Source organism: Idiotropiscis lumnitzeri, chromosome 7, assembly GCF_059441095.1.
Source record: "Idiotropiscis lumnitzeri isolate Australia: NSW breed Sydney's pygmy pipehorse chromosome 7, RoL_Ilum_1.0, whole genome shotgun sequence".
NCBI classification, from domain to species: Eukaryota; Metazoa; Chordata; class Actinopteri; order Syngnathiformes; family Syngnathidae; genus Idiotropiscis; species Idiotropiscis lumnitzeri.
Window position 1 is genome coordinate 1,503,177 of NC_142397.1, and position 16,420 is coordinate 1,519,596.

The 16,420-nt window shown below is 42.9% G+C and overlaps 1 protein-coding gene across 1 annotated transcript in view; it reads left to right on the forward strand.

Moving 5' to 3' along the window:
• Positions 1-16,420, forward strand: part of nbeab (neurobeachin b) — a 157,394-nt gene that overhangs the window by 74,028 nt on the left and 66,946 nt on the right. The window contains exons 37-38 of the mRNA XM_088301559.1: positions 3,748-3,872; positions 11,393-11,542. Of these exons, the coding sequence (XP_088157685.1) occupies positions 3,748-3,872; positions 11,393-11,542 (275 nt within the window). The remainder of the gene's footprint in view (positions 1-3,747; positions 3,873-11,392; positions 11,543-16,420) is intronic.

Genomic DNA, 16,420 nt, shown 5'->3' on the forward strand with positions numbered 1-16,420 from the left:
TGACACCAGTTGACCAGCACAAATTTGGACGGACATTTATATCACATAAAAGTGAGCAGGACGCAGGCCTGAAACTGGACAGGAAGTCTGCCATTTTGGTCGGATTTCAAGGTTTCTTATTTGAGTGGCCAACGCGTTTCGGAATTCTTGTTATCTTACGCAGCTTCCAGTCCAATGTGAGCCCTCGTTTCCACGACAACGTTCACTTTTCGTCCTTTCTCATTTGATTTTGTGTCTCACCCTGCTCTTTTATGAGCAAAATCATTCACAAATGCTGTGGTCTTGGATCAAGCGCAGTTAAAAAAAAGAAAAGTGTCTCTTGGAAAAGACGAGAGTAATCGTCGGACAATGTAGTCCCCGTCCTGCATTTATCCCGCCACACTTGGCGCAAGTTGAAAGCCTCCATAAATAACAGCGCTCCCGTTTCCCGAAGGTTATCAGTGCAAGAAAATTAGCTTTTAAAATGCAGTTTGAAATCCATTTAGGTGATTGATTGGCGAGCGCGCTAATAAATTCTGCCGCTATCCGGGCGGGCCTCGTCACGGCCATTTTTTATTGTTGTCATGAAGCCAGACGTGTCGGAAGGTCTGCGGCTTAATAAACACTCTTATGTGGATGGAGTGTGTTGCAGCGGCGAAGCTTTGTGTTAGCAAAACATGTTTAGGCTCCGTGCGCAGAAGCATTTTGTCCTTTCCGATACTGGAGCGGTGAGACCCCTCGCTGTGTTTTTGCCCTAACCCAGCGCTTCTTAATTATTTTCTGTTACAAAACAATTCGCCACCCACTCTCCACCGCAACCCTAAATAATCGCATTTTCGTTGCAAAACAAACGGACACCGTCGAGTTCATCCTCGCAGCTCACAATAGACAAGGAGAGCGCCACTGCCAACTAGTGGAGTGGAGGTGCAATTACACGTTATTGTCGTACAACAGAAAAAAAAGCATGTTCCCCAGGTTCGCACGCCCTACCCCCTCAGCATCACACCACACCCCCCCCAGGGGGGGCCGCCCCACTATTTGAGAAGCACCGACTGAAAACGTTTGCGCTTGATATCAGTAAGCCGCTTGTATTTTTTTCGGTTGTCACAATAAGGTGCCTTTCGAGATTAATAAACCACAGAACCACCTGCACCAAACTTGATAAACGTGCTTTTGATTCCCCCCCCGACTGCCTATTTTGCACCCCGAATTAGGCAAACATAATCTTCGGCCTGGAAAAAAAATGTGTGTGGATTTCCATTTTGGACACGGCGTAATCCGGCATTTACAATATCATTTCCGTGGCTTTCTTCTTTTTTCCGCCCACTGACATCTCGCTCTCTCTTCCTCCTTCTTTAGAAAGGCTCTGATTGACAGAGGACAAGCTGCAGGCATTCGCTTTGCATAGACGACAGCGCACACGCACACACATCCTGGCTTTTGATTGATATTTAACTGAAAGTGAGCTCTTGTTGCTGTCAAACCTCAGCTAAGTCTCTTGAGCCGCTTGATTTCTGACACTTGTGCTACTCACATAAAGGACTTTATGAGTGTGTGTGTGTGTGTGTGTGTGAGACGTTGTCATGTGATCCGTGTAACACTTTAATCTGTTCACGACGCTGGCACGAGCCGTACGTTGACGTAGACGGCCGCCTGCCAAGGTCTCGCTGGAGTAACTCGTTTTGTTCATATTGTCTGATGTAGGTCGTCGTATGTTTCTTATAGAAATGGAATTGAAGCGGTTTGATTTATTACATAACGCCTACTTTGTAATTGTCTTGGTATCATTTTAATTCGAAGAATGCCACCATCTATTACTCTTAACTCAAATATTTGCTCCCAATTCAAGACGGAAATTTGCCAGATCATTCTTAAGTCAAAATTTGCCAGAGCGACGTCTCTCGTACGTCGAGGTACCGCCGCGTTGTCATCCAAATCCCAGACAGTCGGCAATGACCCACTTGCCACATATGCACAATTATGTGAATAACAAACCGCTTTCCCGCTCAAGGGCAAATGAAGGCAACGCATTCCCTCGCATTTCCTCCAACAAGGCCGTAAAACCCCAAATAAAAAAAGTCCAGCTGGAGCGCGAGAACAAGCGGCACTTAGTCACCTATTGGCGCTGCTTAATGGTCTGCATTAGAGGCCGGCAATAAAGCCATCCTGACCGGGGCTTTGCTAATGTCGCAATAATCATTTGCAAAAAGATGGTTACCACATGCTGGAATTATTTCCACCCCCCTCCATCCCCCTCTCGCTTTTAACAAGCCTAATTCGCCGTTATTAATAATGAATAAAAATGCAATTTTCAGTGAGCTTGCTCCAGGGCTCTGGGAATCATTACGATGAATATTTCAGAGCATTATTTTAATCTTCAGGGGAGTGCTGGTGTAGTCAAAGAGGGGGTGGGGGGGGGGGGGGGAGGGCTACTTTTTATAGGCTCATGCGTCAAGTACAAGCGAGACCCCCGCCGGTCATTAGAGCCCACGCTGTCTGTGTGAGATGCCTACCATTGATTTACAAGACTTGTTAAAAACAAGAAAAGACTGTTGCAAAAAAAAAAAAAAAAAATCGAGGCAAGCTGCGCCATTTTGACTTGTAATTTGATGCCGGATTTGTTAATGGAGCGCCGCCGTGTGATTTATGGACGCAGCGGCGGCGGCGGCGGCGGTTGCTGCCACTGATGCTGCTCCCTGCTGTCCTCGCGTCGTTGCCTTCTCTTCTCACTGCAACTACGGCCAACGATTTGCCGACTGTGTGGACGATCGCCGGGATGCTCAAAAGCCATTTTTCAGCGCAAAGTCGCAACTCGGCTTGAAAACAATTTTTAAAAAATCAAATCAAAATGGTGGACTGAAAATTTCAAGGCTATAATCTTTCGTTAAAATTTGTAGTTGAGCAATTTAACAAAATATTTGAAGTTTTGCGAATGTGAAAATTGGCTCTCTCACATTTTCCGTCAAGAAATTAGCGCTGCCGGAATTGCCAAAAACTTCAAAATAGAAGGAACAACAACTCATCAATTTTTTTTTTTTGCCTGCTGACGCTAACTAAACATTGTCGTAGAAAAAGGCAATAATTTAGATTTGAAAGTTGTTCCAACGTCAATTGTTTGAGCCCCAAAATATTTGTTTTTTACAACATAGTTCATGATAAGTCAGTTGTAGGTTGAGACGAACAATTTTTTTTTCATTCTTATTTTGAGTTTTACTTTTTTTCAATTGTTTCTTCCTTATTAGTATATTTTTCCATACAAATATTTTTCTTATTTTTTTGGGTGTTTATTTTGTGTATATTTGTTTTTTTTCATGTTTGTAATTTAGTTTTTTTTTTTTTTTAATATATACCACTAATTTTTGGTGCAATTGTGTTGTTAACATTTGTGGGACTTTTTTTGGGGCATTTTTTACTTTTTCCCTACAATTTTTGTATTTATCAACCAATATTCAGTTTACCCCCATTTGTTCTGTCTTTCAATCCTTGGGATATAATTTGTCTCCTTACTGTAGCCAATGGGAAGTAGATGCCCTCAGTCTCCTCTTGGATAATATTTAATAATTAATGTGATCTGCAGCCAGACGCAAACGCCCTGAGTGTCCTTCAATAGATCGAATTATTGTGGCCAGCAGAAAAATGAACAATTCCAGTTGAGCGAACCTTTGCTTCCAAATTAGGGAGGCGAAGGAATCTCGTTCGGACTGACTTTTTGTTTTTTGGACGAGCGCCCGTTGCTTAACGCTACCTGCTGGCGTCCTTCCTTGGCAGGCCGCCTCACGACTTGTGGCGTCTGGACTACTGGGAGGACGACCTTCGGCGAAGGCGGCGGTTCGTCAGGAACCCGCTGGGCTCGGCGCACTCGGACGTGTCGTGCAAAACGCTGCAGGAGTACGGTGAGCTCACGCACACAATTTGTCTTCTCCAAAGGTGACGTTGATCATGAGCGGTCGTGTCTGCCACATGTCGTGCAATGCATTTATTTGAGGCCTGACAATTGAACGTGACGTGTGAGTTTCATTGGTGTTTTTATCGGCATCAAAAAAAAAAAAAAAAAGCGACGCGGCCTTATTTTGGCCTCTGGGTCAACTTTTCTCGTACTTGACGCAACACTGACTTTTACGCAAAAGCGCTGCTATTAAACGGCCCTTCTGGCCGTGTGATTAAATCGCAAAGGCAGAATGAGCGTATTGATTCCGAAGTTAATAACATTAACCCTTCGACCTTCTTTCAGCTGGAAATAGCCAGCCTGGATATTCACATTTAACGTTGCAGAACAATAAAAGGGCCAAATTACAATTTTACAAGAGTGTTGTTTCAACTATCACACTTTCATTATGAAGCAGATTGAAGAAGTATATGTTATTATATATTTATTACTGAAGCAATTGGTTGTGTTCTTCAAAAGCAGACAAATGATTGAGGTTGCTTTTTCCCCAAAAAGAAAACATTCAAGCTGCAACGATTAATTGATTAATGGACAATCCGTTATCAAATTAATCGATCGTCACTTTTGATAATCAGTGAATCGTTTTGGTTGGTACACCGACAAAAGTTATCGTTGAATTGACACAACCATGTGGATGAAGACACATTTTTTTAAAGTCGATTTTAAAAAATGTTATTTGATCGGCATGATTTTATTTTGTGCGACCATTTGACAAAATAAATTTGACTTAAAAAAACAAATCAGTGTAGTTTAAATTTCAAATGTCCAAATCGTCAAAATTTAGAATTTTCCAATTTCTGTCGACCTCCAGCAGACTTATTTTTGTGTTGAATCCAAATAAAACATTTGCAAAAATTTACTTCTACTTGGGAGAGAAAATTCTCCATTTTCCTTCTTTTTTTTTTGTTTCGGACCATAGCAGTAACTGCTCTTAATTTACGTTTGTGCATTTTTTTCATTTATTTTTTTTGTTCTGTCAATCCAACTTATTTTTAAAACTCTTAATCATCAATTCATCAACAGATTGATCAATGAATTGAATCAATTAGATAAAGATAAAGATGTCCTTTATTAGTCCCACAATGGTGCAGCTCAAACTTCCTTGACTTTAACGTTGTGGACTGGAGCCGATCTTGCGAGGACCGTTGGCGAAGTCGACGAAGTCATCTGGTGACTTTGGGTTCCAACTCGAACACATGGCAGCTGCCGCCTCCGCTGCAGGTGGTCCGTCCGAGCAATCATTGTGCCGTCTGCTCTTCATTTTGTGTGTGCATGTTTTTTTTTGGAGGGTTGCTTGATCGGAGTCTTTGGCTAATTTCGTGGGCTCTCTGTGATGTCGACATCCGTCAGGCAAAGAAAGCTCGAACGTCGTCCGCCAAGGAATATTTGGCCTGCCAGTAAATTGACGTGATTGCCGAGTAAGCAACTCCGAAAGTCGCAGCGCTGACCTCCCCCAAGGCTTTAACATTTGTCACCTGCAACTCCGTCTGCGTTTAATCTCGGATTTTAATTGTTAAAACGCTTCAGTCAGATTCCGATTTGAAAGACAACTCACTATGATGTCACGCGTACTTTGTGGTGCGGAAAATTGGCGCTTTCGCCGATGGAAGCGCTCGTAAAGAAAGCCTTCCGTGTCATTTGGACAAGATAGAGCGATTGTGACGATAAAATGAAATCGCTACAACGATGATTTTAGCCTTCCTCTTTTACCGCCAGAATTTGGAATGCGACAACATTAAAAAGCAAAGCCGTGTCGAGAACTTTTAACGCTGAACTACCGTGGGAGGATTTGTGGGCAAAGTTTATTACGTGTCGGGCGGCGCTGCGGTTCTGTTGGCTTCTTCAAGCCGTCATCTCCAATTCTCACTTGAGAGCTTTGGTCGACGTGTCTCAGGTAACGGGACGCACAAAAAGAGTCTTGTATTAAATGGAATAGGACGGCTGCCATTTTGGGTGAATTCCAGGAATTGGACTTTGGCGGAATTTTCCTAAGTAAGATCCAATCGGAAGCTGTCGTCCTCCGCTAAATAATCTAGCTTTTTTTATTTATTTCTTTTTGTTGCATCTCCGTTTGATGCTCATTTCCAGGATTCACCTTGAAAAGTATTTCTGAGGACGCGTTCGTGGCTGCTCGCCGCGTCAGTTCACGTGGTTAGCATGACATTCACTCGGCAGCACTCGTTTTGTCGCGCTCAAGGTATTTTATCCGAAGGTCGCGGAGGTTCCGAGGTGGGCGTGGCCTCTGCCGACGCCATCGCATCCACACTTTCATGGAGAAACGGCGCGTTGTCCAAAAAGAATGCCGCCTTTTTCTGCTTTGACAGCAGGATATGACAAGACGCGTATCAGCCGCCATTTTTTTTTTTCTTTTGCCGTTTGAAGAAGAGCAGACGGGCGGCGGCGGCGCTCGCAGCACGCGTCACTCTTCCCCCTCTCGCTTGAAGGAATGAAAGTGATGTGGACCACATTGTTTTTCTTTTTTATTCCCTCGCACAAAGAACACTCGGCTGAGTGAGTGAGTGGCCCGTGTCTGTTTTGACGCAGACTCAGCGTCGCCTTTTGTTTTCTCCTGAACATTAAGAGCGCGCCGCCTCCCTTTATTTATTTGTTGTGCGCACTCAAAGGAGTTATTTTGAGATTGTGTACTGCTTTGTGCCTTCTTTCAAGCTGCCACTGAGCACTTTGTTAGACGAGCATTTCAGAGTCGGGCCTTTTTTTAGGAGCCGTCATTTGGAGCTTTGTTTTGACTGACACGACGCCAATTTGGTTGGAAATTGCACAAAGACTTCTCAGGGGGCGCCACTGAGTACGTTTTTGGCGGGGTTGTGATAATACTTCCATGACATCCTCGGGCCACTGAACTCATTCACTGCCAGTCAGGTTAAGAGATTTAAAGCAAGCAACCAAATGACCACGTTGTCATTTTTAAAACATTTTTTTCCAAGCGCAAAATGGCTCATTTGTATGAAATGTACCATTCAAGGATGGCACAAAACCACCATTAAGTGCATGAACTCATTTTGTGCATTTCTTTTCCCCACAAGAATCAACTCAACTCAAATTTGTAATTGGGACGGTAAAGTTTTCCTGCATATCATTACAAATCTGTAAAAAGAATACGCAAAATCATATGTCCACTCATGTTGTTTTATAGGGCAGTAAAAGTAAATCTGAGTCATGCTTGCCATCTAATGGTGAATGGTGATATTGCAACTTAAAACGACAGTCAAACCCTGCTTATAAAATCAAAATCAATCAGTCGTGGATCACCACCCGCAGATTTGCAAATTTAACGATTTCTTTTTTTAAATGGATTTTTATATTTATGGATTTCAGGCTAGCAATTTTATATTTTTCAAATGATTCAAAGGGGCCACTCAGAGCCCGTCCCTTATATGCATTCTTGTCATATTGAGGCCTCCAGAAAGTGATTAATTGGTTGAAATAATAATACAATTTAAGTCCAAGAGGGTCGGTCATTGCTGCGTTTGAGCAAAATCTTCACAAATAATTGTATCCAGCATCAGCGCAGTCGCGTAACCTTTGTCATCCATTTTTTGGTGCACTGCGCACGTGCACGTGTGCGATCTCATTGTCCATCAGCCGCATTGGCAGCTTAGCCAGCACATTTGGTGTCGCCGCCGTCGGCCTGAAATAAGCTCGCCCCGTTGCACCCGCCGCCCCGCCGTCGGGAGTATATTGTCGGCTGATTGGGAGCGGGCAAGCATGAAATGGAAGTCACGTTAATATTGATCCAAGTGTTTAACGGGGTGTTTTACCTGCGGGTGTCCTTGCTGCCTGCAATCAGGTGAGAAGCGTCTTCGTCGCCTCGCTCGCCGCTGATTGCTCCGGACGGACGGATTGTTCGGTGCCGCGCAGTGCGTCCAACCTTTCTCGGCTTCCATTCAGACTCGAGGTGATCTGATGTCGGACGGGGAATTTAATTTGGAATGTCTGTATGCGTTTGGTTGGGTCTGTCGAAGGACCGCCCACCCATCAAGTGGAAAATCACAACTGAAAAGTATATTTGCCCATTTTTTAAACGGTTTGCTCCTTTTGCATCATTTGGTTTGTTTTGGCCGATCATCGGTGCACAATTGTGAAGATTTGAATTTCATTCCGTGCATTTTATATGATCCAAAAAAAAAATGTGATTACTGTAATGTTGCAAGCAAACGGTGAAAAGCAGGTGAAGTCAGGCCCAAGTGTAAATTATTTGAAATCCAAGTTAAAAATCCCTTTGATTAAGATATTTTAAAGCTTTTTTTAAAATCAATTTCTTTACTTTAAATATCTTTAACTGTTTTGTTTGTTAATGTTTTCAAATGAACTTCTTTGTTTGCGTATGAAACGCGCTAAAGCAAAAAAAAATTGCCTTGCCTACGTTCAACTTTATTTGTGGTTCAGCGTTTGGCAGTTTGGATTTTTCCTCTCAAAAAGTATAAAAATCTAGTTTTGGTGTCATCAACTATGTTGAACTGAGATGAAGAGCTTCTTTTTGTCAAAAGGTGCTTTGGCGCCATCTTGTAGCGTCCATCGGCAGTTCAAAATTTTTTGGTGTGTGTGTGTGGGCGTCAATTCCTCGCAGCTCATTCTGTCCTCCCATTGGCTGTGTTGGACAAAACGGTCACGCGTGAGCGAAATCCGACACTCGTGTTTAACTGGATGAGAACATTTTTGCAACCTCCGGCAGTCACGACACAGCGCATCAATGAAGATTTCCCTGAGAGGAAGCGCTGTGTAAACACCGCCCCCCCCTCCCTAAATCAGCCTTATGATGTTTACTGCCGAGCGCTCAAAACCGACGCTTTTGCATCACAGGAAGTACGAGACGTTTTTTTTTTTTTAATCTCTTGGCAGGGCTCAAAACCGATTTTGGGAAGTCATGAGGCGCTCTCGGCGGCCTTTGCGGACCGCTCGTTGGCTCTCCGCTTGCAAGGCCAGCGATGCAAACCTAAGCAAGCGTTTTTGATATTTACGTCGTCGACGGCGCTCGCATTCCATACGATGTCAAAATGCTTTGCGCGAATCCGCCCCGTTATTTACAGAGATCTGACAGCAGGAGACATAAAACAGAATAATTCCTGCGCAAGCTCCCAAAACTTAAAGCGCCTTTTTGAGTTCCCTTTGAGGTCACCGTGCACAGTGTGTGTGTGTGTAACTTTAGCCGACATATCGCTTGCATGCTCGGCAGTGCAGGAAACGAAAGAATATAAACTTGAGAGAACAATATTTTGAAAGCCTTTTAAGTCTGATCTGTTCCATACCGAGGAGCGAGCGAACCCCTGAACAACTTTTTGTTTAAATCACAGTCGTCCACGGGAGAAGATTGCCGTCGCCGTCCACGGCGTCAAATGACTCGAGCGTAGTCTGCGTTCCCCATACGCATGAAGATATTTGCTTGGAACACTTTTAATATTTAAGTTTGTTGGCCTCGACCCGTTTCGGACGGTGTAGGCGGGCAAAATGCAAACGAGGCTTTGTTACGTTCTGGTGTTTTATTGGGTCTCAAATACATTTAACTCTTTTAATCCCTGAAATTTTCACTCGAGGAAACCCCTCAATTCCAGCGTTTTTCTGGATTTGAACTGATTTTGCGAGGCCGACAGAATATCGTGTTCTAATGCTATAAAAACACGGCGCTATGACACAAAAAGGCTAAGACGTATAAATACGTCTTTGGGAGGCGGGGACTACATTTTTGAAAACGTATATGTATGTCTTGTGGATTGATTAAGAAAACTCAGAGTTCAAAGCGTTCAAACACGGTGAAGCAGCATTTGGCTGTTATGCTGTAGGCAAATGGAATAAGCTGTCAACACAAGTGAAGGTATGCGTGAGGTCATGTGTGGTATGCTTGGGCCTGCAAAATCTGCAGTATTCCGGATTTTTATTTTTCTACATTTATTTATTTATTTACATTTTTTATTTATTTATTTACATTTTTTATTTATTTATTTATTTTTACATTTTTTATTTATTTATTATTTAAAAAATTTTTTATAAGAAATTCCATAATTCGGTTTGCTTAAAAGTATCTTCCTACACATTTTTCTGACTTGCGTACAAATTGAGGTCACGTCATAAAAGAAATTGGTCGTCAAGCCCCGACTCCCGATTCCTGATTAAAAAGAGCTGGTAAAACATTTGATTGCATCTCCTCCCCACGTGGTTAATTTGTTGAAATGAGCGAACGTTGGACGCATGGAATTCCTTTGCCTTCTTTGATGATTCCAAAGCACACGCTCTCTATTTTCCGTGAGAATTGCAAAATTGCGTTGCGGGCGCGCAGCGGCGGACGTGTGTGATTTCTGCGCGCTTGTCGGAATTAGCCGGGTTTATTTAGTCTAGTCAGGCCTCCCGCTCCGACGCGCCAATCCAAACATCGGCACGTCTGCTCATCAGCCTTTCAGCGGGATACTTTACAAAATGACACGCTTCACTTTCATCTCCTGCCGATGGCGGCATTTTTTTTTTTGTTTTTTTGTTCCTGCGAAATGCTAAAACGGCTTCCCTCCGTCTGCCAAGCGTGCTGCAGATACAAGACAGAGCAGGAAGCGGGCGTTTTGTTTTGTTTTGTTCGACGTGACCTCAGCAATGCAAGGTGCCTGCACGCTGACAATCACGCACATTTCAACGTTTTGCCAAAGTCAGCAAAGGCCTGATGTGATTATCGGATGCCGCTCTGCCTTGATGTGTGGGGTCACTCAAATTATAAAATTTTTTTAAAAAATGAAGAATAAAAAGCATTTAAGATGTTCAAAATGTCTGCGTGTGTGTTTGCAGTCGGCTTTCTTTCCTACATGAAACAAATTCAAACAGCGAGCATCCCGCCGTCTTGGCGGTTGTTTTGTTTTCCGCGCTCTCCGTTGAGCGGCAGGCAGATGACGACGTTGACGTCTCCGGTACCGCCTAATTGTGTTGCGTGTTCCGCCTCTCCTCTTGTCACGTCTCCGAAAGCGGCGAGCCGCGTCGCTAATCGACGGCGAGCCGCGTCGCTAATCGACGGCGAGCCGTTGGTCTTTCAACACGCAAACGTGTGTTTCAGGCTTGACCTTGTCTGCGCATAAAAGCAAAATGGACTTGTGATCTTCAAATGCGTTCAGCCGCCATGGCATGTGGCGTCGTGCTGCTCGCGGTCGTTTGTTCGCCAGCCTTGAGTCTTTAACATTCGTTTTCTAGATTCCGAACAGAAAACGGAACGGCGGATCAATGGAGAGTTTCACGCTTGTGATGCTTTTATGAAATAGAATTGACGATATCAAGCGTCGAGTGGAAACATTGTTAATGTGGTCAATTTATTAGGGAAGTCTTCACAACTGGACCCCCGAAATTAAAATACGGGGAAAAAAAATCTAACTCATGTTGTGCATATAAAACGACTTTTTCGGCAACTTCTACTAATCGTGCCGTTGTTGCCAATATTTGCCAAAGTGGTTCACATTGTGAGTTTTGTTTTTTCGGCAGCGACAGAAGAGGACGAGCCGGTCAAGTTGAAAACTTTGGTCTTCCCCGGCCAAAGTCTTTCGAGCCCGAGCCCCGAAACGGAGCTGGTTCTGGAGGGAGACGACGACTCTGCCGGTCCGCTGCACGAGAAAGAGGCCGACAACTTGGGCGGTAAGTCGGTTTTCGCCGAGTCGGATTCATGGGCAGAAAAATGTAAGAGCAAGTAAGCAACACAATGCGGCTCAGATGAAACAAAAACGAAAACAAAAGCAAAGAAAGCAACAAGTCATCATTCAGATAATTCAAATCTTCGTTTCCTGAATGGAGAGCAAATTGTTGATGTTGCGTCTTGCGAAAAAGACAATATTTAAGCCGCTCTCAATAAATATATCGGTAGAAGCAAATAAATTCACTTACCAACAAGCCGTAGTTGGCGGACACGGAAAAATTCTTAAAAAAAAAAACAGGCTTTAAGGTGTTCAAAGTTTACCGTCAAACTAAACATGAAATAATTTCACGACACGTCCTTAAAATGACTACGTCGTCTTTGCTAGCTTAATGCTAACACCATACGCACGGCGGCCAAAAATTGGTTTCACTTTTATCATTCCATTAAGTAATGGAGATCAGAACAAAAATTTGGAAAAACAAAATGAAATCTGTCATTATTTTCCCTTTTGCTGAAAATGCCTTTTGTTGTTCTTATTTTTAATATTTTTTTTGGGAAGCATGTTTGAATATTATATTTGTGTTGAGATTTATTCAAGATACATATTGAGCATTTTCTACCCAGTTCAATCTGACTCATGACTTGAAAGCCGAGAAAGGCCACCCAATTGTGATTTTGGGCTCATCGTTGCAACCGTCAACTTTTGAAACTGAATCTCGAGCACTTCCTGTCACGGAGTCTGCGGAGGCCGCCGGAACATCCCATAATAAGTGCCGTCGCGGGCGGCTTTACGAGGCTCCGCCGTGGCTTTACAAGCGTTCGCCAAAGTTGAGCTTTCAGCGGGCGTCCAAAGCGTGGCGGTGCCAAGCCGAGCTGCGCGAGACGTTCGCCGCTTCCTGCTGTGACGAGCGCGAGCGACATCGTCTTGGTCCCGTCAACTTCTTGTCCGTTTGATGGTGCGGCGAGAAAACAACAATTAATTTCAGCTGATGAGCGTCGCCTCCATTTTGCAGACTGCGTTTCATCGGCGTCTTTTGTATTTACACTTTGCGATGCTTTCAAGACCACAACAAAAGCATCGAAGCTCACACTTAATCCATTTTGATGGCCACTCGGGCCTTCGCTGCCCCTGAACTTCATTTCAATAATCCTGGCGAATGGCATTTCCATGTTATGCGCAGCGCGCAATCACCGACAATGCAGAAAGTCTCGACATGCAAGCGGTTCAGCATATATTCTTTTTAAAAACATTTTTTTATCTGCACCAATCTGCCACTATTCGCTGAAAAACTCACCAATGGTCTCGCTTTGGGGCCACCTCGTGGCATCTTGGTGCCGGGGAAAGAATTTCAAGTGAGTTGAGGCGCTTCATTTAAATTAAAGTAGTCCTTTGTCACCATCTTGTGGCATCTCTAGGCAATTACAAACCCATTAGCTAGTATTTAGACTGCCTCGAAAAGGAAAGACGAACGGTTCCGTCGACGGAGTGATAAACCTTCACTCTGCCAATCAGCGGGCACGGTCCGGTCAGGTGACTCCGAGCAAACGTTTCAAAACCATTTTGCAACGTTTGGTGGCAATATTGTGTAGTCGAGTACAGTTTAACTCACAAATATGTTGAGGTGGACTTTTTTTTTTTTTAATTTTAAGCCCTGCAACCTTCTATCAGTGCATCTCAAACTTTAAAACAAGCTCACACTTAAAAAAACAAAAGAAATCCACCGTGGTAACCAACATTAAAATAAAGTTAGAATGCTCATGAGGAAAAAATGCACCCAAAATAATGATTCCATTCAAATATATTGCACATAAAAGTTGAAGAAAAACAGTACCAAATGTTGAGGCAGCGTGCAACTCTTGTAGGAAGTCTTCTTGGAAGAGCGCAAACTGTTGAAATTCTACATTTTCTTCTTGCGATGCGTTACAGGCGTGTGTCCCAATACTTTTGTCCACGTTTTTTATGTTAAGTGAGACAAGATGCGGGAATGAGGCCTCTGCGCACACAAACACATTCGTCTTGGCAAAGCAGTCGCTTGAAAGTGCCAGCGCAATCTCACGGACGGGGTGACGGAAAGGCCAGACTCGTTCCCGCCAACCTCGAATGAACAAACCGATTACTCGATGTCTTATAAAAGAGAAGTGCTTAACCAAAATGACACACGCGTGCTGAAAGATGCCGTCGACGAAAGAACGACGGGACCACAAATGCATCACGGCTGCCGCTTCTTCTTCGGGATGATCAATTCGCAGTTATCGAGGACATGTGCCCCCCGGTGGCTTGTAAGAGCGCTACAACGAGATGACAGCCAATCAAATTGAGACTTGGAAGTCAAGCAGTGACGAAGCTGCCTTTCCTCGCATTTTGCGGCGCTTTGGTCGTCTCCGGAAGGTAAAAGTTGCAAATTGCGTATTTTCATCCTTGATTGAGTTTGAACGCAGAAGTTTTTGCTTTGTTAAGAATTAAGAAGGCCTAACTTGTCCAAATAGAATGATATAGTGGCACCTCGAGGCGTCGTTTTGGACGATTCGAGATGAGTTGACAAGCGTGGTCATGAAAGGAATTCAACTTGTGTCTCAAGGCACCGCAAAACGAAACTTGAAATTATTTTGCTTTTTAATCCTCTTGCTTTGAACTCCCAAAATATAATTGGGTCAATTTGTCAATTCCACATTTGGATTAAAGTGGAAAAAAAGGAAACACAAGAAGAGGGTTAAGCATTACTCAAAATTAGTCAAACAGTTCTTTTGATTTTTTTTTATTTTATTTAATTTTATACAGTAGCATTAGTACAATGTTAATGTGTGTCCACTCGCCTCTGTACACAAATTCTACGATTTTTTTTTTTTTTTTGTGGACTTCAAAACTTCAAATTAATGCTTCCCATGACGATGGACTTGCAACTAATTTGTTCCAGGTGCAAAACTTTCAAGGCAGGTACTAACCCGCCTGCTATGTTGCGGGTCTCGTTAAAGTTTAAAATGCTATTGAAAAATATTTAGTTTATGAATGTCAAATGTCCTTATACTGTGTGTGTGTGTGTGTGTATTTATACAGTAAAAAAAAAAAAAAAATATATATCTATATATATATAGATATATATATATATATAGGGATGTCCAATCTACAGCCCGGGGGCAAATTTTTAGCCGCCCTTGGAATATGCTTAAATTGCCCCCCCCCCTGTCATTGGGCTGCAATGTATTTCTTGCACAGGGTGGCAAGCACATTCTTTTTTTTTTTTTTTCTTTTTTTTGCCTCCACCCTTAAGACAAATTCACCTTTTTGTTTTCGTCAAGAGTGCCCCAAAGAAGAATGTCACTTGAGTCACAGTAGCGAAGCGTGTGAACGGTGAATTGTTTGCTCCATTTTCTGCTTGATGAAACTTGCTCTTGTTTTTTTGCTTCTCGGTGTGGACGCGAGTCAGCCGCTGCTCGGTGCACGCGTGTTGGCCATCCCCAAATGCTGTCAAATCCTTCAAGTTTGGCCTCAGCACAAGAGTTTGATTTTCTCTCTTAATAACTCGAATGGATGCAAACGCAACATAAACACAAATGTTGAGCATATTCTCCCCTCCTCTCATGAAATTGTTTGTGGGATGTATTACTGTAAACAAATTCAAGATGATGTCGAGTTTGGTCAGCCCTAAAAACTGTAAAACCAAAACATTATTTTTATTTTATTTTATTTTTTTTTTACCAGTCAGCATAACATGTGGCAAGTTTTGCCTTTAATGATCTTGCCCTCGAAGCAAAAACAATTTTTTAAAAAAGATGCTTCGCTTTGAGCACTTGAGCATTCCCCTCTTTGGCTTCTCATCACACAAGCAGAAACATCGATTCAGTTTCAGACTCCTGAAGCGGTTCTCAAGGTCCGCTGTCAGTTTGTCTCCCTCCTACTTGTGCAAAATGCAAATATTTCGGATCTATTGATGAGCTTTGTGTTCTGGTAGCGGGGCCGGCCGGGCATGAGGAGGCCTAATGAGAGATCTGGGACGCCATCCTTGCCAGGCTTGAGGGCTCCAGGATCTTGAGACAGCTGTGATTATAGGACCCACCATCGCCCCCCTCCCCCACCTCACACCCCACACAGAAAGCACTGGCATGAGATTTTGACAAAACCCAACAACTCGACACGCTTTTAATGTGGAGGGTTAAGGTCGGAATATTATGCAGGCATGTGCACGGACGCCTAAAGGTATCACATTAGTGGGCATGTTAGACAAAGAGTGAGAGGTGACCCCCGCTCATGCAACACACTTTATGCTTTTGCAGTTTGGTTTGTATTGAATTGGAAAGCAATGAGGGTGTGTGTGAGTTTTGAAATGTAAAGAATTGAGTGTGTGGGAAGACATTTTAGCTTCTTTCACTGCCAGGTCAATCATTTTAATTGGGGGAGGGGTGTTTGCAAATTTTGTAAATCTTTTTTTTTTTCAACTAATAAAAAAATAATGTCATAATATTCGGTTTAAAGGTTTTTAAATGTTTAAAATAGAGATATGTTTACTTGCAACATCAAAAGGTTTTTAAGAAATAGTTTCAGCAGACCTAAATCTTTGCGTGTATTGGATTATTTTTTTGATGAATACACTCTAATACTCTCTCTTTTAGTTGAGGATTATTATTTTGTAATTATTTGGAAGAATTAGCATTGGGTGCAAATCATATGCACACACTGGGACTCTTTATTAGGTTTATCTGAACAAAATCAATACAAAAGCTCCTTCTACTTTTCATTTCAACATCCTGTTATTTTTGTTAGGAGGGAAAACACACACACACACACACACACACTCGCACACACGAATACACACTAATTGTCAGCGGGTCACTCACCCGCTCTATACGTTTAATCATCAGCCACATTACCTTGTTAGTTAGAA